This window comes from Zophobas morio, unplaced genomic scaffold (genome assembly GCF_036711695.1).
Source record: "Zophobas morio isolate AGI-343-1 ecotype UQ-CSIRO unplaced genomic scaffold, CSIRO_AGI_Zmor_V1 ptg000044l, whole genome shotgun sequence".
Classification (NCBI taxonomy): Eukaryota; Metazoa; Arthropoda; class Insecta; order Coleoptera; family Tenebrionidae; genus Zophobas; species Zophobas morio.
Window position 1 is genome coordinate 4,964,128 of NW_026972149.1, and position 24,356 is coordinate 4,988,483.

At 35.9% G+C, this 24,356-nt stretch overlaps 2 protein-coding genes across 3 annotated transcripts in view; both read right to left on the bottom strand.

Moving 5' to 3' along the window:
- LOC135141698 (very low-density lipoprotein receptor) overlaps window positions 1-14,184 on the bottom strand; it is a 118,145-nt gene extending 103,961 nt beyond the window's left edge. For both annotated transcript variants that reach the window (XM_064073018.1, XM_064073017.1), the window contains exon 1: window positions 13,949-14,184. In XM_064073018.1, the coding sequence (XP_063929088.1) occupies window positions 13,949-14,042 (94 nt within the window). In that variant the 5' untranslated portion in view covers window positions 14,043-14,184. The remainder of the gene's footprint in view (window positions 1-13,948) is intronic.
- Window positions 14,185-22,099: 7,915 nt separating this feature from the next.
- On the bottom strand, window positions 22,100-24,262 carry LOC135141356 (protein shifted-like). The gene is made up of 7 exons (XM_064072399.1): window positions 24,115-24,262; window positions 23,653-23,810; window positions 23,217-23,600; window positions 22,967-23,167; window positions 22,652-22,747; window positions 22,398-22,604; window positions 22,100-22,345 (listed from the first exon to the last, which is right to left on the bottom strand). The coding sequence occupies exons 2-7, from the start codon at window positions 23,786-23,788 to the stop codon at window positions 22,335-22,337; spliced, it is 1,035 nt and encodes a 344-aa protein (XP_063928469.1). The 5' UTR covers window positions 23,789-23,810; window positions 24,115-24,262; the 3' UTR covers window positions 22,100-22,334.
- Window positions 24,263-24,356: the final 94 nt, after the last annotated feature.

Genomic DNA, 24,356 nt, shown 5'->3' on the forward strand with positions numbered 1-24,356 from the left:
ATCGAATATCTGAATTATCGCTAAAAACCAATAACTTTCAAATCTAAAATACATATTTTGCTGAATATGCTGCGCTAGAGCTATTCATACTGAATTTCTCTCGTCGCTTCGAAAACAGATTTACTTAGCAAAGTTTTGAAGCGACGTCATCAAATTTTTGGTAGGGTTAGCGAACCATCAAACTGAGAACGCATATTCTTAATTTTAGAGCATTGGAAATTGTACAATTCTGATTTTTTTCCGAAAAGTGTACACATATTATTTTTGCATTTTTAAATAACGGAATTTATCTTGCAAAATTTTGAGATTACGTCTTCAATTTTTGGAACGAATTTAACTTTTATTACCAATCTTGCCTTTTTGTTTTAATGTGTGTAGACTTCTTTCCACAACATGAAACTGAAAACATGTTTAAAGTGGAAAATTTGTAGTGTAACGAAATATTGATTTTGCCATTAGGCTCCGCCCCATAATTACCAAATACATATTTCGTTTCAAAATTGTACCATTTTAACCATGTTCTAAGTTTCTTCTTGTGAAAATGTGGATATGTCTATTAAAAAAAAGCAAAATGTAGTCCCACCCACCCGCCCGCCCTATCTCAATTGTGATGATTTTTTTTATTCGTCGTGAGCAAAGAGGGCGGAGCTTAACTGCAAAATCTTTATTTCTCTACGAGAAATTAAAAACATGTTTTTGAGTGTCGTGTTGTTCAAAGAATACTATGTATATTAAGAAAAGAAGACAAAATATAAACCCCGCCCACCCACCCCATCTCTATTGTGATGATCTTTACTTTATATTTTCTCGACGTTTCATGACCCCTACAATATGAAAAAAAATAGTCTCCCATTTCCGTCTGTCTGTCTGTCTGGTATTTTTTTTAAAGGAGATTAAACCTTGTCGGGGGCTCCAACTGTCTTTTTTTTTAAAGAATGTGAAATCTTCTCGATGGCGCCATCTGTCTTTTTAAAGAATAAGAAACTTTCTTGGGGGCCCCATGTGTCTTTTTTTTCTTTTAAGTGTTGGTGGTAGCCTTAATTTTCAAGATCAAAAATTGGTCGAAGGCTATTCCGACAAGACTATTGAAGAATTGTAAAACCTAGTGAAATATATCCAGCATTTTTGAGTTGAGTTTTTACTTTACAGAATTTTGTGATGTCGTCATCTACATTTTTTCAAGGACACGTATATTAATTTGGATTGGTGCAATGTAATACTAAAAATAACAGTACTGTATTCCCAAAATTTTCTGGGAAAATGGAGAGAGCCGATCCTGATCTAATCACTAAAATAAATTGACACGTTCATTAATTTTTTTTGAGCCACCTGTATAAGCAAATCTAGGAAATATGAATGCAATGATAAATCACAAGTAAAACTCATCATCTATTGCACATTTTGGGTAGATTTAGGAATGTAAATCGTTACTATGGAACTTTGCAATTTAACTCCTTTAAATTTCACAGGTTTTTACAAGATTAATAGGGGCAAAATCAGTTTTATCTTAATAAATATTAGGCCCGCCCACCCACCCCCTATTTTCCCAGAGGATACATCATTTGCCAAATCAGTCTTATCTTAGCAAGGACTAGCCCCACCCACCCGCCCCCTATTTTCTCAGAGGATATGTCACTTGCGAAAATCAGTCTTATCTTACCAAGTACTGGCCCCACCCACCCGCCTCCTATTTTCTCAGAGGATATGTCATTACCAAAATATGACTTATGTTGGAAAGTATTAGCCCCGCCCACCCGCCCTTTATTTTCTCAGAGGGTAGTACTTGCTAAGATAAGTCTTATTTTAGCAAATGACATCTTTTAACAAAATAGGGGCGGGTGGACGGGGTTAGCACTTGCTCAAATAAGGCTAATTTTGGCAAACGCCATACCCTCTGAGAAAATAGAGGGCGGGGGGGCGGGGCTAATACTTGCTAAGATAAGACTGATTTTGGCAAATACCATACCCTCTAATAAAATAGAGGGCGGATATGGAAATTTGCGATTCAACTCCTTTAACTTTCACAAGTTTTTACAAGATTAATAGGGGCAAAATCAGTTTTATCTTAACAAATATTAGGCCCGCCCACCCGCCCTCTATTTTCCCAGAGGATATGTTATTTGCCAAAATCAGTCTCATCTTATCAAACACTAGCCCCGCCCACCCGCCCCATTTTCTCAGAGGGAATGTCATCTGCCAAAGTCAGCCTTATCTTACCAAGTACTAGCCCCGCCCACCCGCCCCCTATTTTCTCAGAGGATATGTCATTTGCCAAAATAAGACCTATGTTAGCAAGTACTAACCCCGCCCTTTATTTTCTCAGAGGGTAGTATTTGCTAATACTTGCTAAGATAAGTCTTATTTTGGCAAACGCCATATCCTCTGATAAAAATAGGGGCGGGTGGGCGGGGCTAATACTTGCTAAGATAAGACTGATTTTAGCAAATGCCATACCGTCTGAGGAAATAGAGGGTGGGTGGGCGGGACTAATTTTGCCCCCATTAAACTTGTAAAAACCTGTTAAATTTAAAAGGTGTTAAATTGCATATTTCCATAGTAACGAGTTAAATTCCTAAATCTGATTGGATATTTATTTTTTAACAACTCAGTCATAATTTTTCTGAGACACCCTGTATAAGCAAATTGAAAAAAATGTTAACTATATGTTAAAATAAATCACAAGTATAGACTCATCATATTTTGCACATTTAAGATATATTCAGCAATATTTTGAAGTGACGTCATCAATGTTTTAGGGGGGATGAGCAAATATATTTTGATCAAAAATTTTCCGTGCTTATGATAACTTTAAAACATCTCCTAGACTTCAAAGGATTCGGTTTTGCAGGTCCTGATTTAATCAATAAAGTAAATTGAAATATTCATTTATTTTTTTTTTGAGCCACCTGTATAAGCAAATTTAAAAAATATAAATGCAATGATAAATCACAAGTAAAAACTCATATTTTGCAGATCTTGGGTAGATTTAGGAATTTAACGCGTTACTATGGAAATTTGCAATTTAACTGCTTTAAATTTCACAAGTTTTTACAAGATTAATAGGGGCAAAATCAGTTTTATCTTAACAAATATTAGGCCCGCCCACCCACCCTCTATTTTCACAGAGGATATGTCATTTGCCAAAATAAGACCTATGTTAGCAATACTAACCCCGCCCACCCGCCCCCTATTTTCTCAGAGGGTAGTACTTGCTAACTAAGTCTTATTCTGGCAAACGTCATATCCTCTGATTAAAATAGGGGCGGGTGGGCGGGCCTAATACTTGCTAAGATAAGACTGGTTTTGGCAAATGCCATACCGTCTGAGAAAATAGGGGGTGGGTGGGCGGGGCTAGTGCTTGCTAATATAAGATTGATTTTGCCCCCATTAAACTTGTAAAAACTTGTTAAATTTAAAAGGTGTTAAATTGCATATTTCCATAGTAACGAGTTAAATTCCTAAATCTGATTGGATATTTATGTTTTAACAACACAGTCATAATTTTTTTGAGACACCCTGTATAAGCAAATTGAAAAAATATTAACTATATATTAAAAATAAATCATAAGTATCGACTCATCATATTTTGCACACTTAAGATATGGTATATTTAGCAATATTTTGAGGTGACGTCATCAATTTTTTAGGGGGATGAGCAAATAAATTTTGATTAAAAATTTACCACGCTTATGATAACTTTAAAACATCTCCTAGATTTCAAAGGATTCGGTTTTGCAGTTCCTGATTTAATTAATAAAATAAATTGACACATTCATTATTTTTTTTGGAGCCACCTTTATAAGCAAATCTAAAAAATATGAATGCAATGAGAAATGACAAGCAAAAACTCATCATATTTTACACATCTTGAGTAGATTTAGGAATTTAACTCGTTACTGTAGAAATTTGCAATTTAACTTCTTTAAATTTCACAAGTTTTTGCAAGATTAATAGGGGCAAAATCAGTTTTATATTTGGCCCGCCCACCCACCCTCCATTTTCTCAGAGGATATGTCATTTGCCAAAATAAGACCTACGTTAGCAAGTACTAGCCCCGCCCCCCCGCCCTTTATTTTCTCAGAGTGTAGTAATTGCTAATACTTGCTAAGAGAAGTCTTATTTTGGCAAATGACACTCTGTAAGAAAATACAGGGCTGGTGGGCGGGGCTAGTGCTTGCTAAGATAAGACGGACACACACAGAGAGAGAGAGACGAACTTGTATTCTAGTCATTCGTTGTCACACCGAGGGGTGGAACCTAATTGGAAAATCCGTATTTTCCTACAGAAATTTACCATTTTAAACATGTTTTCAGTAGTTGTTACGAAAAGATGACTACGTAGATTAAAAACAAAAGAAAATATAAGCCCCGCCCACCCACCCCATCTCAATTGTGATGATTTTTTTTATACTTAAAACATGTTTTCGTGAAAAACTCATCACAAATGAAATCAAGGCGGATGTATAATAATATAATATATATCTGTTTCTTTCAACACCATACTTAAAAACAAGTTTCAGACGGTAAGTTCTTGCAGGCAAATAAGGATTTTGCTATTAAACTCCACCCCGTGCTCACAACGAACAAAATCATTGCAGTTGATATGATGGTGTGTAGGCGGAGCTTAATTTTACATTTTTTCTGGATATACGCAATAATCTTTTGACGATAAGATATTTAAAACCTTTAAAGTGGTTAATTTTTGTCGGGAAACACCGATTTTACGATTAAGCTCTGCCTCTCGGTGTGACAATGAATGGAAAAATCATCACATTTGAGGTTGGGGCGGGTGGGCGGGGCTTAATTTTTAACTTTTTTTTCTTTACATATATAGTTTTCTTTCAACAACATGATACTTAAAAACATATTGCAAAGCTCCGCCCCTCGATCTGAAGACAAATAAAAACGTTGTCACAACTAAGACACGGGCGGGTGGGCGGGTTTGTATTTTTCCTTTTTTTTCGTAATATATGTACGCAGTTTTCTTTTCATAAGAAAATGAAAACATTTTCAAAAGTATAAATTTGTAGAGAACTGTGGGGGATAAAATTTACAACTTTAATCATGTTGTCAGTTTCTTGTTGTGAAAAGAAGACTATGTAGATTAATGAATGAAAAAAAAAATACAAACCATAAGCAAAATATTGTTCAATAATTTTGATTTTTTTCCAAAAATTTGGACATTTCGAGTAAAAACTCAACACGGAGTCATAAACTACATGTGTAGGACTATGTTATTTTAAACAATTTAAAACCCAGTGTAAGAAACAGTGACACCCTGTAAATGTGCTTTGACATCCTATAAATTAATAGTCTGTGTTTGTCTACCACATCTAAATTTAATCATCCACACTCCGCCACTGCATTTGATTCGAACGCATTATATTATGAAAACACATTTAGTCTGGCGCGGACTGCACTTCTCCATGATAACCTGGGTTTTAGTCATTTTCTCGTTTAGAAATACATATTCTGATCAATATTATTTCAGCAAGAACACGTATGTCAATTCCGACACGTACAATGTAATACTAATAATAAAACAATGAGGTGTATTTTTATACCGTTCAATCCGATTTGTTAATTTGGTACACAAATTTAAACACATTTTCGTATTTTCTGAAATCGATTAACAAAAATTGTTTTGATGCGGCTTTAACGGCTGAGGAATTACAAAAATGTTGAAGTTAATTTAAAAGCGAATGCAATCGATGACTTTAAAACCATGGGCAGTAATTACATTTGCTGATGAAACTTTTCACACATAAATGTATATTAACCGATAAATGACAATTTTCTAGCAGAAAACACTAAAAACCATTTAGTTGTCAATTGTTTTACAATAAATGCATTATCTGCATTGTGTTCAGCTACACGGAATGAGTAGGTTGTTTTATACTAAACATGTATGATTAGTAATTAAAGTATGTGCGTACATTGGATGAGCTATTTTCACACCTATTTTTTTAATCTAAATAAAAAAATACTAATTATAAACGATTTTAACGAATTTCTGAGCACTCTGTTATGCAATTTTAAAAAGTAACCCAAAATTACCGAAATCTGCTTCGCAAAATTTTGAGATGACGTCATCAACTTTTTAGAAGGGGTCAAGTCGCCTGAAACTGCAGAAAAATTAAATCAATTGGTAAAACACGACGTTTAGGTAACGAAATTATTAATTCTAACACACTTGGCGAAACACGAAAAACACAATTCAGCGACAAGGAGTGCGTTAACAGTGTTTTTTAATATAATTGAAGATCAGGGTAAAAGTCGAAATGAGAAATGAATTCATTATTTCGTATCTGTGGTAAACGAGTGTTTCTTGTCACCTTACAAACAGGTTTGAAGCCGTGGAAAAATTTAATAATGCTGATAAAAGTGACGACCAGATTGACACGATCCGAGAAAATTTAGATAACACATTTAAAAGCAGAGAAATTATTCGGAAAAAATCGTTGGTGAAAGAATATGAAAGGTCGTAGTAATGGCAAACAAGAAGTTGTGCAATCAATGCAAATAATTCAGATATGAATATTCCTGCAATTAATAATCAACTGTCTACGGATAAAAAAAACTCAGGTATGACATTTATACTCAGAACGTTATTTTTGTACCCGCTAAAATTGATTGTGAAGTTCAGGCACGCAATTGTGATATTTATAATCACGTAAAAAATTTTCTCGGTACAAGAATAAACTGTTTCAATTCTTGACACTAGCTATATTAATTTTCTAAACAGTTTTTTAAGAGAAAGTTGAACCTCGTCATCGCAGCAAAACACGTACACGAAAATGGTCTCATTAAAGCATTCATTTACCGAAGTATCTAGGAAAATAATGGGTTTAATGTTTCGTAAAGTTTTTTGTTTAACGAAAAATGTTCAAAGTTCTTGCTCCTTTAACAACTTGAAGTTTTCAAGTACAAGTTTTTTCTGATTAAATTATTAAAAATATTTGATAGCACATACTGAACTGTGTGGAGGTTGCTAATGCCAAGGTGCAAATAGCGAAAAAAACAACGTTAATAAATGCCACTATTATTAATTGCGGTGAGAACATTTAACCACGTAATTTAAATAAATGAATTATTAATAATTGTTATCAAAACTGGAACGTTTAACCTAGTCCAAACTGTACTTGACGTATCTACACCTGATTTGCTTTCATAAGATGACGTTCGTAAATTTTACTTTCCATGTTTTGACGACTAAAAAATCAGTTTAGCACAGTGTAAATATCACAGACGTATGCTTAGAGGTCAAAGTGCCGATTAATTTAACCTCTGAAGACGCTGACAACATCGATGAAACACAATTACCAACATTTACTAGAGGTAACTCTAATTGATTTTTTTTTACGAGGCGTTTTTGTTGAAAATTTAGTGGTTCGTCACTTGATGTACAATTACGGTTAGTCTGGGAGTATCCGTTACGTCATCTTCAAAATCGATATGTACCAACGTCGGAGACAATTATATAATTCGCTGTTTTTAAAAAGTCGTAAAGTAAATATTTAAGAACTCTCATTTCTGAAACGAAAAATGGAAAACTCATACATTTTATTTCACATCTATGCCCACGGTAGACTTGGTTTCCAAGCTCACGTTTTATCGAGACGTTATTAATTATAATGAAGAATTATAATGTCGTGACGTGGAAATGCGTTGTTGAAAAATGAGAAGAGCCACCACAGGGATTTAAAGGCGCCACTCTCCCGAGCCTCCCTCGCTGTGTTAACGACAGTTTTCGTGAAAAGTCTAATTCCTATCCTTATTTCAATGTGTTGTTAATTTTCGTTTTATGCGGTAATGGAATTTGCTATAAACAGGATTCAAAATTCACTAATATTCCAACTTCTGCCACAAACTGTAGCCTTCTCTAATTACCGCATGGTAGAACAAGGCGTAATTGAAAGTAATTACTGTAATTCATTATAGTTGGACTGAAGAATAATGATTAGTTCTATAACAGTTTTACAAGCCCAATTTGGTGTATAATAAAAAAAGGCGATCTAAAGCGGTCATAAATAACAAATCCTGTGGAGCGTGTTCTAGTTAAGATTAATGTCAGTTATTTGTCAGATAAAAAGTACTCAAATAACGTTAAAATTACCAGGTAGTGACAGTCTTTCTCGAACTCTGAAACGAATGTTTTTTGGGTTGTTTTTCAGAACATACTTTTATTATTTTGTTATTACTACAATTAGCTAGCCATTTTGACAATTAATATAAACAATATTTGACTTGAAATACCTTCAAACTTAGCAAAATTTTAAGCTGACGTCATCAAATCTGTATCTACACTATAGTTCTAAATGAACCTAAAACTTCAACCGATTAGTTTAGATAGAAATTTGATACACATTATTACGGTTCTTGATGAAAGTATGAGTCGTTTCATATTTTAATTAGCCTGCCCACCACTTTGATGATGTATAACGTAATATGAGACAGATTAAATAGTATGTTTGTTGTTCTCTATCTCCTAACACAATTAAGCATATAATTGACTGTACAACGGATAGCGAATTTTTTAGAAGAGAACCTGAAGATTTAAAATAAGGATAGTCTGTTTACCGCTAGTGCTGGTCCCAACCCCCACCCTTCTCCATTCGTCTCACGGAGAGTGTAAAATGGGCGTGGCCAACAAAACTGGGTGTAGCTGCCGGTTTTTCGGAACTTGAAAAACTGACAACATGTTTATTTAGATTATTCAAATAACGCGTAAAACAACGTCGTTATTTACAGTATTCCCCAGATTAACAGCACTGACTACATAAGGTATATATTAGTGTTTCAAATATTATAAATTTTGTTTTTTGCGAGCTGGATTTACATTTCGTTTGAAAAGTGAGCCTGTAATAACATAAAACATACATTCTAAATAATGTATTAAATTTTCTACCTCTCACTACTGCATAATTTATAAAATTAGAAAAAAGCTGCGCTCCTTTATGCTAATTGATAATCCACTAAGTTTTTTTGAAATATTTTAGGTGCGATCGCGTTACATCAAGTTTATTTTCAATTTTTGTTCAACCGTTCGACGAACACATTAAACGTATTCATGTAACAGACGCCGAGTTCATTTAAAATTAGTTTCATCTTCAAACCGACATGTTTATATTTAATAAGAACGATCGTTGTTCATGCTGATTAAATACTGCGCTTCCTGGAAATAGATCTACCGAGATCGTTCGACGCGAAACAAATTGCCATTGCGCTATTTACGTCAGAATTAAAAAAACAGTACAGACAAAAAAATACTAAATGGGGAAACTTGTGAGATATATTATCGAGTATGTTATCAAACAATGAAGAATCAACAATAGTTCTAGATCTATAATTTACAATTTTTGGAGTTTTAACTCCTTTCTTTTCGTATACGTATACAACACGTATACGACGCGCGTCGGAATAGGATGTCGAATTCGAACTACGAGCTCGGTGTCGGTGTCCTCGACACCGACACCGGTCTGAACTGAGTCTGAACATAGGCATGAAACTCCGCACTATATAAAGAGAGAGAGAAATAAACTATTTGATAAAATGTGTTCGTTTGACTGTTGCAACGACTAAATTAGATACAACAATTGATTGACGCTTTATTACTCATTTAAGAACTGATGTTTATATCACACATTTTAGTCACCATAGGCCACTAATAACTGTATTAAATGACAGGGATAAAGATACCGAAGGCGATAACGCTATGATTGAACAGTAATTTGTATTTTAAATCGAATAAGTTATAAAAATGCTCTAGCAAATATTTAATTGGAAAATGCAATTTCCCTACAGAAATGTACCATTTTAAACATGTTTTAAGTTATTGTCGCGAAAATATGGCTACGTAGATTAAGAAACAAAAGAAAATGTAAGCCCCGCCCACCCACCCCATCTCGATTGTAATGATTTTTTTAATACTTAAAACCTGTTTTCGTGAAAAATTCATCACAAATGAGATCAGGACGGGTGAGTGGAGCTTTATTTTTGCTTTTTTTCGGTTTCTTTCAATACCATACTTAAAAACATGTTTCAGACGGTAAGTTCTAGCAGACAAATAAGGATTTTGCTATTAAACTCCGCCCCCGTGCTCACAACGAATAAAATCATTACAGTTGGTATGATGGTGGGTAGGCGGAGCTTAATTTTACACTTTTTCTGGATATACGCAACAATCACAAGATATATTTAAAGTGGTAATTATATTCTTCTCTCGAGTGGGAATGGGAATGGAAACTAATAATTACGAGAATCTAGGATGTGAAAAAAGTAAGCCGAAAATCACTTCTGAATATTGAAATCTAGAAGAAAATGTATTCAACAAATTTTTAAAAATAGTTGAAAAATGGTCGAAAATGTTAAAAGCGCCAAAATCAGTCTTGTCTTATCAAATACTAGCCCCGCCCACCCACCCTCTATTTTCTTGTAGGATATGTCATTTGCCAAAAGCTGTCTTATCTTAGCAAATATTAGCCCCACCCGCCTACCCCTTCTTCTCATTCTAAAGACTAATTTTATTTCTGTTCAGTATAAGATCATTCCGCTCACTCAGTGCGGATAAAACCAACGCCGAAAAGGAGGCCGGGTGGGTGGGCGGGGCTAATTATCTTTTTCTGTCGAGTGAGAGTGAAAACTAATAGAACTTAGGATGTGAAAAAAGTAAAAAAGCGCTAATCGTAACCTTTTTTTAGTCGAATATGTCAAAAGTGTCATAATCAGTTTTATCTTATCAAATACTAGCCCCACCCACCCACCCTCTATTTTTTGAAAGGTATGTGATTTGCCAAAATCTGTCTTATCTTAGCAAATATTAGCCCCTCCCAACCACCCCCTCTTCTCATCCTAACGACTAATTTTATTTCTGTTAAGTAGAAGATCATTCCACCCACTCAGAGCGGATAAAACCAATCACCGAAATGGAGGCCGGGTGGGTGGGCGGGGCTAATTATCATTTTCTGTCGAGTGAGAGTGCAAACTAATAGAATCTAGGAAATGAAAAAAGTAAAAAAAGTGCTAATTGTAACTTTTTTTCTCGAATACATATATCAAAAGTGCCAAAATCAGTTTTATCTCATCAAATATTAGCCCCACCCACCCACCCTCTGTTTTTTTGGAAAGTATGTCATCTCAATTGTAATGATTTTTTTAATACTTCAAACATGTTTTCGTGAAAAATTCATCACTAATGAGATCAGGACTGGTGAGTGGAGCTTTATTTTTGATTTTTTTTTATTATATACCGGTTTCTTTCAACACCATACTTAAAAACATATTTCAAACGGTAAGTTCTTGCAGACAAATAAGGGTTTTGTTATTAAACTCCGCCCCCGTACTCACAACGAATAACATCATTACAATTGATATAATGGTGGGTAGGCGGAGCTTAATTTTACATATTTTCTGGATATACGCAATAATCTTTTGACAAGATATTTAGAACGTTTAAAAAGGTAAATTTTCGTCGGGAAACACAGATTTTACAATTAAACTCTGCCTCTTGTATTTTTCCTTTTTTTTCTTAATATATGTACGTAGTTTTCTTTTCATAAGTATAAATTTTGTGGAGAACTGTGGGGGATAAAATTTACAATTTTAATCATGTTTTCAGTTTCTTGTTGTGAAAAGAAGACTATGTAGATCAATGAATGAAAAAAAAATGGAAAACATAAGCAAAATGTTTTTTCATAATTTTGATTTTTTTTCCAAAAATTTTGACGTTTCGAGTAAATACTCAACACGGAGTCATAAACTACATGTGTAGGACTATGTTATTTTATACAATTTAAAACCCAGTGTAAGAAACAGTGACACTCTGTAAATGTGCTTTGACATCCTATAAATTAGTAGTTTGTCTACCATATCTATATTATGAAAACACACTTGTTTATATTTAGTCTGGCGCGGACTGCACTTCTCCATGATAACCTGGGTTTTAGTCATTTTCTCGTTTAGAAATACATATTCTGATCAATATTATTTCAGCAAGAACACGTATGTCAGAATAACACCACTACAGTTGGTATGATGGTGGGTAGGTGGAGCTTAATTTTACACTTTTTCTGGATATACGCAATAATCACGACAAGATATATTTAAAGTGGTAAATTTTTGCCGGGAAACACCGATTTTACAATTAAACTCTGCCTCTCGGTGTGACAACGAATGAAAAATTCATCACTTTTGAGGTTGGGGCGGGTGGGCGTTACTTAATTTTGCCTTTTTTTGTCTTACACAGCTTTCTTTTTACAAGAAAATGAAAACTTGTTTAAAAGTGTAAATTTGTAGAGAACTGTAGGGGAAAAATTTACAATTTTGATTTTTTTCCAAAAATCTGGACGTAATCTGGACTCAACATGGCAACATAAACTACATGTATCCGTGCGTCCCTGGGTCGACACACTCTTTTTTTTTTAATTATGTGTAGGAGTAAACTTGCTATAACAATTTTCATTTTTCAAAACTAGTTTATGAAAGACCTGTTTACGTTCCGCGATATAATAAAGATTAAATTCGTAATAAACATGAATGGTTTATAAACTACGTTAAATAAACAAGTTATAAACCTTTGTGCGACATATGTTCCGTGCTGAGGAATTACTTTCATAATAGATTAGGAAGATGTTAACAAAATAACGCATAAAACGTAATAAAAACGTACTTAGTTTTTGTAGTCGGTGGTGACAAAGCTGTACTGATGAGACTCAAGAGATTTTTAGCATTATTGAACACAATCATACATGAAAAAATTGTTACGTTTGCATTAGTGACTATCGCAGTTCGTTGAAACATACGCTTCAAAATATTTAAAATGTGTATATGTTAACTATAATGCAACTTTTTAGTTCGAACAATACCTGAAAAACTGTTAGCTTTGTATTATAGTGAAAATACAAATAACGCGTCAATGAAGAATAAACAAAATAACTAGAATACCTAAATTGGGTATTTTATCACCCCTTATTGGCCAATTATACAAAGTACACACGTACACGATTTAATGAGACTTTTTTAGCAATTCTCCGTTTGAATAAAATGACGCCAGGTCTTGAACTGTGACTTTAGCCCTAAAGCAAAGTGAACGTCGTTAATTAGTGCTATTATAGTATCTCGTAACCGAGTTTCGTGTTATTATAGAATGAATATGCCCTTAATGAGTTCATTTGCATCAAAATTTAAAAAAGGAAAAAAACTTGACATGTGCGGTAGCTGTTCTAAACGTTTCAATTATAAAGCTGAGATTTCACGTTTACCCCAAATTTGGGTAATCGAACGCGGGGTAATACGTTGCAAGTACGTAATTATAATTGTTTACAAACAGTATATTAAATTTCCAAATAACGCTTGCATGTTGTTTAAATCGGCGGTTATATAATAAGTTGTGCAAGATTTTTTTGCTCATGATGCTATTAAAACATTCGGTGCGTGTTTCGTATGCACCGCGTGTTACTCGATATTATTTAAATGGATTCGTTTCAGTTATAAATGTCGAATTTTTAGAACAATGACAAGCATCATTTTGTCATTCATAGCATGGTGGGTAAAGCAATAAAAACCGTAAGCCCGTAAAAAGTACGTAAAAAATGTTGGCGCTAATCGTCGGCATGTCGTATTTGTGTTGTTTTCCAAAGCCGCCGGGAATTCTTAAATAACTAATCAAAAATCGTGTATCGTGTAGTGGAATTAAAGGCCGCGAACGGCATGTTTTAATCTGTATTTGCAGCAGCATTTAAGAACGAGCGACAGCGTCGAGGCTATTTAAAGGTTATGTATCAGATTTTTGTGTGGCACGCAGGTAGCATAACATAACAGGTAAATAATAGGATCAGGTGATGTGACGTGAGTGCGCCAAGCCGCCTAGACCCCGGTTACTAGTACTAGTTAGCCCCGAAACCGCGGCTTGCCCTCGACCCTCGGCCGGGAAGGGCCCAGCACTACTTACCCTCGTTCAACTCCGATTTTCCCCAAGAAGCACCGACCAGACAACACAAAATCAGGCTGCATACAATTCGAGCATCGCATATTCGCGGCAGCATTTTCGCAATGGCCTCGCACGTGCTTTACGACATAACCAATTTTTCTGAGCACCGACTATGCTTATTTCTGAGCAGACGAACGTCTGCTGTGTACGAGGCCCACCTTCGACGACTGGCGTGCTGTGAGACTGCGCAACACCGCCCTTGCTTGAAATGCTCAGCGCTTACAATTCAAAGGTGTTTTGTCCTAACTCCAACCCCACCATCGATGCGCAATAATCGGCGATTTTTTGATTTTTTCACCGAAAATGCCGATAGTGCACTCGCTGCGCTCGCACATCTCCACTTATTAATTACTCATCGATTGAGAGTTAGCCCGAAGCGAGTGGCGTGAGTTTTTTTATTCGGCAATTGGTAATGCGAAAATCGGACGATTCGTTTCGACGAATTTTTATAACACGTAAGCGATTTACAATGCAAATATACCGCGCGACCAATAGCCAGGTGACAAAACGAGAAACTTGGCGGAATATTATTCCAATGTAACTCGGGTTTTGCCACTCAAAGAATTTATCTCGTGAGTGCATTATACACTGATCGTTGATTTCGCGGACGCTTTTTCAAGATGCAAAATCGTTCGCCGTTTATTCGATCTATTGTTGTCTGGTGAATTGAAAAGATTACGTTCTATCTTCCCTCTTTTTCTACCGCCCTGTTTCCTATTCGCCGCATACGTTCTACGTACACGTTGTTGATAGACAAAAGATTAGCTCTTCAAAACTTAAATCTACCCTACGGGGAAAATAAACACAAAATCTATTTACGTATTTCTCTCGTTTTATTTAACGCGGACAATTCTTACCGTTCTAAAATAGGTACATTAACCGTTCAAATCTTCGTGCATATTTACTTAATTGAAAACCGCTGGGAAAACTCGTCAACGGAACGTCGTTAGATAGCAGTCATCAAGTCGTTCCCGGTACTGCCACATGACAGCGGTTGAAGGGATCTGCTAATTCTACAACTTTCACTAACCGATTGTCATCCAAATTACTGAACTAAATCGGTTAACGGTTATATATACAATAAATAATGAAACGAATTCTATATGTGGAAAAAAGTAGATCAAAAATTCACCACTGATACGTACTAATAACAACAATATATATGTTGCCAAAATACAATAAACTACATCTGGCACGTCAAATAAATATTGAAGTGATCTCTTCCGACACGGCATTTTACGCATCTGTAATAAAATTAATAAACCGTTTTTTCATTCGTGTTGCAATGATTGGATCTAATGATCCTTTTGGATTACAAATGCCATAATCAGTCTTATCTTATCAAGTATTAGCCCCGCCCACCCACCCTCTATTTTCTTAAAGGGTATGTGATGCGCAAAGTCAGTCTTATCGTAACAAGTACTGGCCGCACCCAACCGCCCTTCATTTTCTTAGAGGGTGTGTCATTCGCCAACATCAGTCTTATCTTAAGCGAAGAAAAATATTGCTGCCTCGGTGGGAATCGAACCACACGTCACCCGCTTGCCGGGCACGTATGTTATTGTGCCGCCACAGTACTCCCCCCGCACGGTCGTGCTAGGGTGCGAAGGCGGGCACAGAGCGGTAGCAGAAGGATGTTGCGTGCGTGCGTGCTCTGTCGGTGGTCACCACTGAAGGTAAGCGGTAGGAATAGAACCACACGTCGCCCGCTTGCCGGGCAGGTATCCAGACCACTAGACAACGAGGCCGCTTATCTTTCTCCGCTTACCAAAGTGTTATTGTGTGTAAGTGTATCTCCGCTTGAAGTTATTTCTTCCCCTTCTGAAGTTTTTAAGTTTCTTCAAAACGGGAATCATACCAAACTCGCTATTTTTGTGTTTGATTTTTGGATTTCTTGTCCCTGTTGTCGTTTTCTCAGCCCATTCATTCCAAGACTTGGTTCGGTTCGTTATTTTTAGGTTTTACGGTAATGGGTAATTGTCCCATTGACCAACCCCCAACCTGGAGGACCAGTGTATCCATCTTAGTCTGGCGTTTCAACAGAGGTCTGTCCGGGTTGGTAACCCTACGAGTAGTTAGGGTACCGCCGACATGGTTCTCCGTATCATTAACGCACGCAAGCCCCACCACCCGCTTTTACAAGCTACTACAAGGTGTGGATACGTCGGTGGGGGTAGTACAACATAATGTAGTAGTAATAGATTACTAACACATTCATGTTCATAGAATTACGTAAATTGGTTATTTACGTATGCCGTTTACTAGTTACAAGTTAGACGCTTGTCAATTTCAACACCTAGGACTTTGATTTTTGCAGTTGTAGCCTTCACTTGACCTTGTTTTTGATTAAATTGCTTCCTGCTGTTGCGATTTGATACATATTTTTGCCAGTGATTGAGCAAGAAGTATCATCAACGTATATCGAGCACAGGTGGACAGAGAATCTACCAGATCGTTAACACAAATGATAAACAAAAGAGGCCCCAACGTAGAGCATTGAGAAACACCCGATTCACGCCTACCCGTTGGCTTCTGTTACTTAAATGTGATTTTATGCGTTCTAAAGATATGCATCTGATATCATATCATAGTTTGCGTAGTATAAATTTTCAAAAACCAGTGGCATATGTGGTGACGGTAGAAGGCAATCTAATCAAGAGGAAAACGAAGTGTTAGGCAATACTTGACTTTTCGAATCTAACAAATGTAAGATAAGTCAGCTCTTTAAAGTGAGTGCTGATTAACCTTAACTGCCTACATCAAAACTATGGCACTTAACTTTCAAGATCTTAAGATTTAGTACTCAGGTATACAACATATTAACCAGGAGCACCAAGAGTTTTCAAAAGACAATCAAGTTCCTGTTGACAAAACCATTTGTGTACATTTAAAGTGAAGGTAAGTGAAGAAAAATGTTGCTGCCTCGGTGGGAATCGAACCTCACGTCACCCGCTCGCCGGGCTGGTATCCTGACCACTAGACTACGAGGCCGCTTATCTTTCTCCGCTTACCAACGTGTTATTGTGCCGCCACAAGAGAAAACTATGAAGAATCATGAAGCCAGGGTTACCTCAACTTAAACTATTGTTTAAGCATACGATACCTACGCATATTTAAACGCTTGATCTGAAAGTGTTTATAACTTTCGAGTCCAACGCAGAAGTCACCAAGTCACAGGCACGAATCAACATAATAAAAAATATTCTCGTTTGGATTCTTTTATTTACAAATGTTTTAAAGTGTTTTGTTATTTCATTACAGGGTTTCCGTCCGAATCGCAGACATTTTCTCCAGATCACGATCTCATTTCGGTGTCGTCTCGAGCATGAACCCTGACTGAGACCGATGCGCAAGCAGGGGGAAGTATTGATAAAGATAAAAATATGTAATTTAAAATGAACGGAAAAAGTGAGCCCCGGCGGAGTGTAGCATGGAAAGATAGGGACGTTTTAAGTAGTTTTACTAGTTCGTAGTGTTATATGTAGTTTTAGATTACACTCGTAATTTGGGAGTTGGACGAAGGCCTGACAACCCATTTCTGTAAAACATTTGTTGTTACGCATACTGAGATGACGGAAACCGGACTAGCTCTTGGAATGTTTGCATATTATTGAAGGCGGTATGAACTCTCTAGCGGAAGAGATGAAGAGGTACAGAATGAACCATATAATTTTGCGGGAAATGCGATAGAAACTGTACAGAAGCGACGGCCTTGAGGACATGGAAACCGACTCAAAGGGTATTCTTTTTCTAATTTAAGACGATCTAGACACACCTGAGCATGACTTAACTTAAGTAGTTGTTGTACTTTAGAAAACGATGAGTGTCTCACCACTTGTGTCAAAATAGAAACTCACCCAAATTGTCTACTTTTCGGAAAATGAGATGATCTAAACACCACACCCACACAAGACAACTTTAAAAAAATTCTAAACAATTTGATCAATTACCGATAGTGCGTTTTGACATATCTAATCATTTTTAATTAATTTTTGTGTTCTAAGGATTAAACAGATTATTATTAATCATAATAAATGTATTTAGTATTCGGAGAACAGTTTAACGATAACAATCACTTTGGACAGGATAACAATCGCCGATACTTACTTAATTACCGGTACTCAGACCAGTATAATACAAGATAATGTCATTAGTCTGATTAATACTTTAAACGACGCCACTTGTAAGCTAGGTAATCGCGCATTTTTTGACTCCTTTTCAGAAATTTAAAAATACGACTTTCTTCAGAAGGTACCTAATGTATTTTTTCTCACTATCATGTTTACTATACTAGGCTTTTTTATGAATGTTAGTTTAGTAGTAACCGCATGCTAAACCAACAAAAGATAAATACATAAAAAACAACTGGATTCTTTGTGGTTACTTATAGGCATGTTGCTGTACGTTTAGCCACTTCCAACTGGATAGCATACGCATACTTTAAGGAACTGGTGATTCTCGGTAACATTGTAACAATAATTAACATCATGATGATTAAACAAGTTAAGCAAATAGTTTTTTGCTATATATGTTTTACTGGCTCTTGTTATTATTGTTTCTAGTGAAACTATTAAACCAATTACACTGAACTTTAATATACACAATTGTCACGAAGACAGTGAAACACTAATACAAAAATTGACTGCGTCACCTGACAATATTTGTTAAGTAAATTTCTCTGCTTGACCACGATCTGACGAATTTTATTACAAAAAACTAAATTAGCACTCGTTAACATTTGTTCACCCCCCCCCCCCCCATGTCAGCGCGTTTACAACTAGAAAAAGTAGCATGCTTTTATTTTATCAAAGTGTATAATATCTCAGCAATTTTCCTAAAAGGGAACACGGTAACATTTAATAATTAGTGTTACAGTGTAGATATCAAAATCAATACCTTTATCTACACCAAAATGCTGGTGAGTGCTGGGGATTTCGGTGTAAATCACCTGATTTTCAGCGGTGTTTTAAAATTCTGCACTTCTACAGAACTGTCGCATTTTCATTTTAAAATGCCTAAGTGTACTTGTATCATTTCCATTTCAGGACTAGTTCATATAATAATTTTTGGCACACTTGTATTTGTATTACTTTATTTTAAACAACGTTACAGCAAATACTTTTGTAGAAATTTTCTGCACTCGGAATGTTATATATCTCGTCTTTTAATGCTTTGTGTGCGGTGGTTTTCTCTTGTAACGTATGTATGCAGATTATCTTGTGAAGTCCTGAATCAACATTCCTAGAAAATTGTTGTATGTTTTAATATGAAGTTATTAACCTACATATAATGAAGAAATTAATTACCGGTCTTTCACTGTACAATTTCCTTGTGTATACGTACGCCTGGTGTAGATTATTTTCGAAGTTCAATTAATTTGACCCAAATTTCAGCCACATTTACGTTCTCATTAAATGTTGTCCAGTAAACCCTACAGCAAGCATTGATTGAAGTAGTTATTACAGTGGCACTTGATGAATGGCGAGTTTACCCTCTTGGTAGTTATTTCACAGTAAATATTGCGTATATATTGCTTCACTCGGAAACATTCCCTCTGGAGCTAATGCTAGAGGCCAATTACTAATTTTGCTCATATCTCCACCTCCGTATAATATTGCAGCAAAGTGCAAACGCCGTCCCTTTTACAACAACCAGAGTATGTTTGCATTACGTATTTTCCTTAACTCAAAATATGTACAGTAAGTAAATATTCCCGTTTCCATTGTTTAAGATCACCGGTACCACAAAATGATTACATGAGTCCTGTGTTTAAAACAACACGTTTTTTAAGATAAGTATAAAAGATCCAAATAGAAGTGCGTGTGCACTATGCTTTCTGGACTTCCACTTCAACAGCCCTCGTGGGAATCAGAATCATCAAGAACTCCGTGAGTGTGTGTTACAACTTACAATACGCTGACAAAAAAACATCGGATTTAATCGAAGGACATGATCCTATAGTAAGACTATCCGTCATTGTAGACCAAACTTCTTGACTTTATAGGACCTTCTCTCTCTCAATTAATTGCCTGTCGTGTCCTCAACATGGCACCCTCTTTCTTTAAATATACACTCAACGGACAAGCTTTTTCGTAAAACCCTTGTGGTCTCTAGACAACCAAGCCCGAGTTTTAAAGTGTAGCCCTCATTGCAGCGTCCCTCCGTCATTGCGTCACGATTTGACAAGACACAAGAGGCACACATCCTTTGATTAGATCCCAGAACTGCCCATAGAATAGATAAACACACCCTAAACAAGTGGACCCTCTCGGATAATCCGAATAGTCGGTCTTAGCTCCTACGCGTTCTTAAATCATTAACGCGATTTAAACACAGCTTTAATTTTCATATTAATATCAGCTTTATAAAGGGGTATTATCACGTACAAGAAGCGCTAACCGCTGACTGTTGTTCTGATGTGTTTTTACAAACTTCAAACATATATTACAGTACTCCTTGTACACAACATCACAACATATTCCCACACCTGAAATTATTATGAAGGTTTCTAGAGGCGTAGGCGGTTTGCGAAGATGAAATTCGTGTAACACACACACAATGCCGCCAACGGACGTAATCCATATCGGTCTATTTCCCTTTATTGATAAATACAAAGCGTCCTATCATTTGTGGCTGCGGGAAAAATGGCCGCAACAATAATCCCCATACATGGTAGGCTTTTTTTAATTAATTAATTCAATTACGTTTTTAATTCAATTATTTAATGTAAGGATAACACCCGCTATACATTTAACCGAAACCGCATCATATATAACGAAAAATTATTACATTTTTTTCGTAAAACTTCAGTCTATCAACGTTAGTACAAACGGATTATGCCCTCAAATGGTTGCCTCAAAGGGTAGGTGGTTATCCCACGCAAAGATTTGATTTAGGCAAGTTATTCCTTTGTATCTATTAATCCATGCAAATGTATAACCGATTGTTTAAGTTAATTGGGATTTAGCTGAAATTGTTCGTTATACAGCGTGTTCAGAACACGTAATGGAGGTTTAGAGAGCGGAATTGATAAGTGCCGAATAGCTCAAATTATATTTTGTTAATTTGTGGTTAACGCTTCAATGATTATTATTGTTTATTTTCCAAGCAATGGTAATAATAAGGGGTCAGTTTGACAAATATCTATCTTTGCAAAACGCATAAACTCAAATGGACTTAACAACTGACTTAAGTTTTCGAACGATTTGCGGCGATGACTGGCGAAGATTACCGAAAGATTGACGTGTATTCAAAAATATTTTTAAAATTGTCTTCTTGCAACTTTGTGTCCGTACAATGAACATAAATCTTTTAATTTGTGGGTGTCCGAATGTTTTTGTAACAAAATATATTTGTGATATTCTCCATACATTCTGGACCTTTATGTGACAAATGATGTACATTTTTTTTAATGGACAAAGCGCGAATGTCATTTGAGCACAGTCGATGTATTTATTTTTCTACAAACAAAATTGTTATGTTATTTTAAACAAAGTATTTCTGTTAGTTAATTAAACGGTGTTAATACGGCATAATTTAATTAAACAAAGTTCTGAAAACTTGATAAAAGTTGTAATTTAAATGAATGTGAAAGCACCGAGCTTATGAAAGCTCAATATGCAGAAGTGCTTCCCACTCCATTTTCACAAAATGTATTTACATTATCACGACGATCAATAGAGAGCAGCACAAACTTAATACCGCTGAGTAGATTTCTAAATTTTTATGGATAGGTGTGGGTGGGTAAATTTAATGTAAAATGGCTTAACAGAAAAAAACTGATATTGATTTTATATCTTATATCCATGAATTGAATATTAATTTGCATATTTTTTCCTAAACCCGGTGACACTTCCTTTGTGGTACACCAAATATGTACATAATCAGGTCCCTACATCATTTGATTAGTAAGGAGCGTCATTAAAAATCATCCACCGCTATATTGTTCGCTACTTGAGCTTTATTCCACATGAACTCAGTTTGAATCAAGTAGGCGAGATTTGATTTAACTATCAAACTATTCACGAAGTAACTGAACAAGTTTGACAAGTTATGGAAGTTCACACATTCAACTCAACCAAAGATTTAATAAGGTACACAACAAACTAGAACTGACACGTAAAGAAAGCAATTTCGCCAAATTTATTAAAAGTTAGGTTATCAAAAATACATATACTTCTATATCACAAGCGATTGTCACACAAAACACTTAACTACAAACATAAAATAGCTAATACTACAGTATAAACTACGAACTTTACAAAATGGCTTAAGTATAACAGTGCAATTACAATAAATTTTGGCTGTTACGTCACAATATGGCAAACATAGTAGGCATCTTGAATTTTCACATTGTCACTGAAACAATATTAATCCAGTATTGACATGAAGTTAGTGATTTTTAACTTACTGTGGTGGCAAAGTCGTCCGTACCAACCCGGGTCACAAACACAGGCATTGTCAACGCAAGTACCGTGTTTGCAATTTAGCTTGCAGTTACTTCTATGGGGTTTAGCCTTGCCGATTTCACAATGGTCACCACGGAAGCCTTGATGACATCTACACTTGTTCACACCACGACATTTGCCCCCATTTACGCACGGAATTATACACTTGGCTAAAAAAATCAGTCAGTCGCCATTTTAATGAAAAAGTAGTACTTACAGTATTCACAATGGGGGCCGTAGTAGCCTTTGGAACATTCGCAAGTGTCTTTCTGGACACACTTCCCTCCGTTGAGACACTTCTCCAAGCAGATTCCTGAGCAAAGACAATTAATAATCAGATGTTGGTTATTTGTGTTGGTACAGACTTCAGTATGTGGTAGTAGTTTGTGACTTTAGTTACATCCATAATTTTATATAGAATTACAAAATCATAAAATAACGTGTTCGAAAAAATCGTCTAGTAGGCCGTGAAATTTATTTTTATGGTAATGATGTTGGCATTGCTGCTATTTGACACTTTGACAGTTTTTACCTCCTTCACAGTGTCTTCCTTGGAATCCTGGGGGACAGCTGCATATCCCCGGCGAGGTGCAGTTGCCCCCGTTCATGCACTGTGGGTAGCAGAGCGCGGTTTGACAGTACTGCCCCATGTAGCCCTCCGAGCACTGACAGATCTTCTCGTGGTTGCACCAGCCCCTATTTGCGCACTTTTTATCGCACTCTGGGTCCGGATCTATAATTTGTATTTTACAAAAGTGTTCAAAAACATTACGCTTTCATACTTCTTTGTGAGCACTCTTTGCGCAATTTGAGACGCAGTGGCGTCCCGTTCAGAGGTTTTCCCTTTTTCATGATGTGAAGCTCAATTCCGAAGGGCGCAATGCCGGAATTATTCCCTAAACACGGCAATAAAATACTAAATTCTTTTGGCTTTTTTGGCACTCTTCCTTTTGTTTTTATTGATATCACTGGAGCTTCTAAAATACTCTCATCAAATGACTGTAAATGATCAAAATTATAATTATACTTCTTGGTGCCGGATTTCCATGTAAAATTAACGTAACTAACTTCGGAGGGTATGACTGGTAAGTATTTTTCGAAATTTGGGTCTAAAATGTAGGGTAGGACGTTGCCATTGACTATGGCGTAAATTTCGTACGACATACCTAAACAACATTTGCTTTATAAATCGTGATTGTAATATACACGCAAACGTACCACTGAACATTTTGACCTGTTTTTCATCTATCCATAAGGCGAGGTCGTCGATGTTCCGCGGATCGTTCTTTGGGTCTTTCCGCGATGAGACGGAGTTCATGGTCAGGAGAAGGGCGAAGACCAGAAGCTTCCACATGGCAGGTTTTTTTGACAACTTGCTAAAATTAAAATAGCCTTGATTATTTTTGTTGTCGGAAAATTTTCAAACGGTATTAATAGAAAGCGGAAAGAATTATTTTTTTATGAATTTACCATTAATATAAGCTTCATTCCTCTTCGGCAGTGCTACAAATATAGCACAGAGTTTATCGTTTTGCAGAAAGCTACATTAAAGCAAATTGCGCCTGGATTCCTATAAATAAAAGCGGTTTAAAGCTTTTGTTTACATTCTAACTAGTGCTAATTCTATCCCATATTACAAGCCAAGCATTCTTTATTTAGAAAATTGAACAAACAACCTACCTTTTCTGGTTTATTTAAACGTATTAGGAATTTGTTTAATCTTGAGATTGCTGCGTACAAGACGCCCAGTTACAATTATCTTTGTTAACTTTAGATTATTCTGAGAAACCGACAACACAAACAATAAATGTAAATAGAACAAATGTCACCCCCCACTATTATACCAATCATACGAAAAAATATTGCTAGTGGTGCTCTCTAGTGCACAAAATGTGAACCAGCTACAGAAAACAACGTATTTA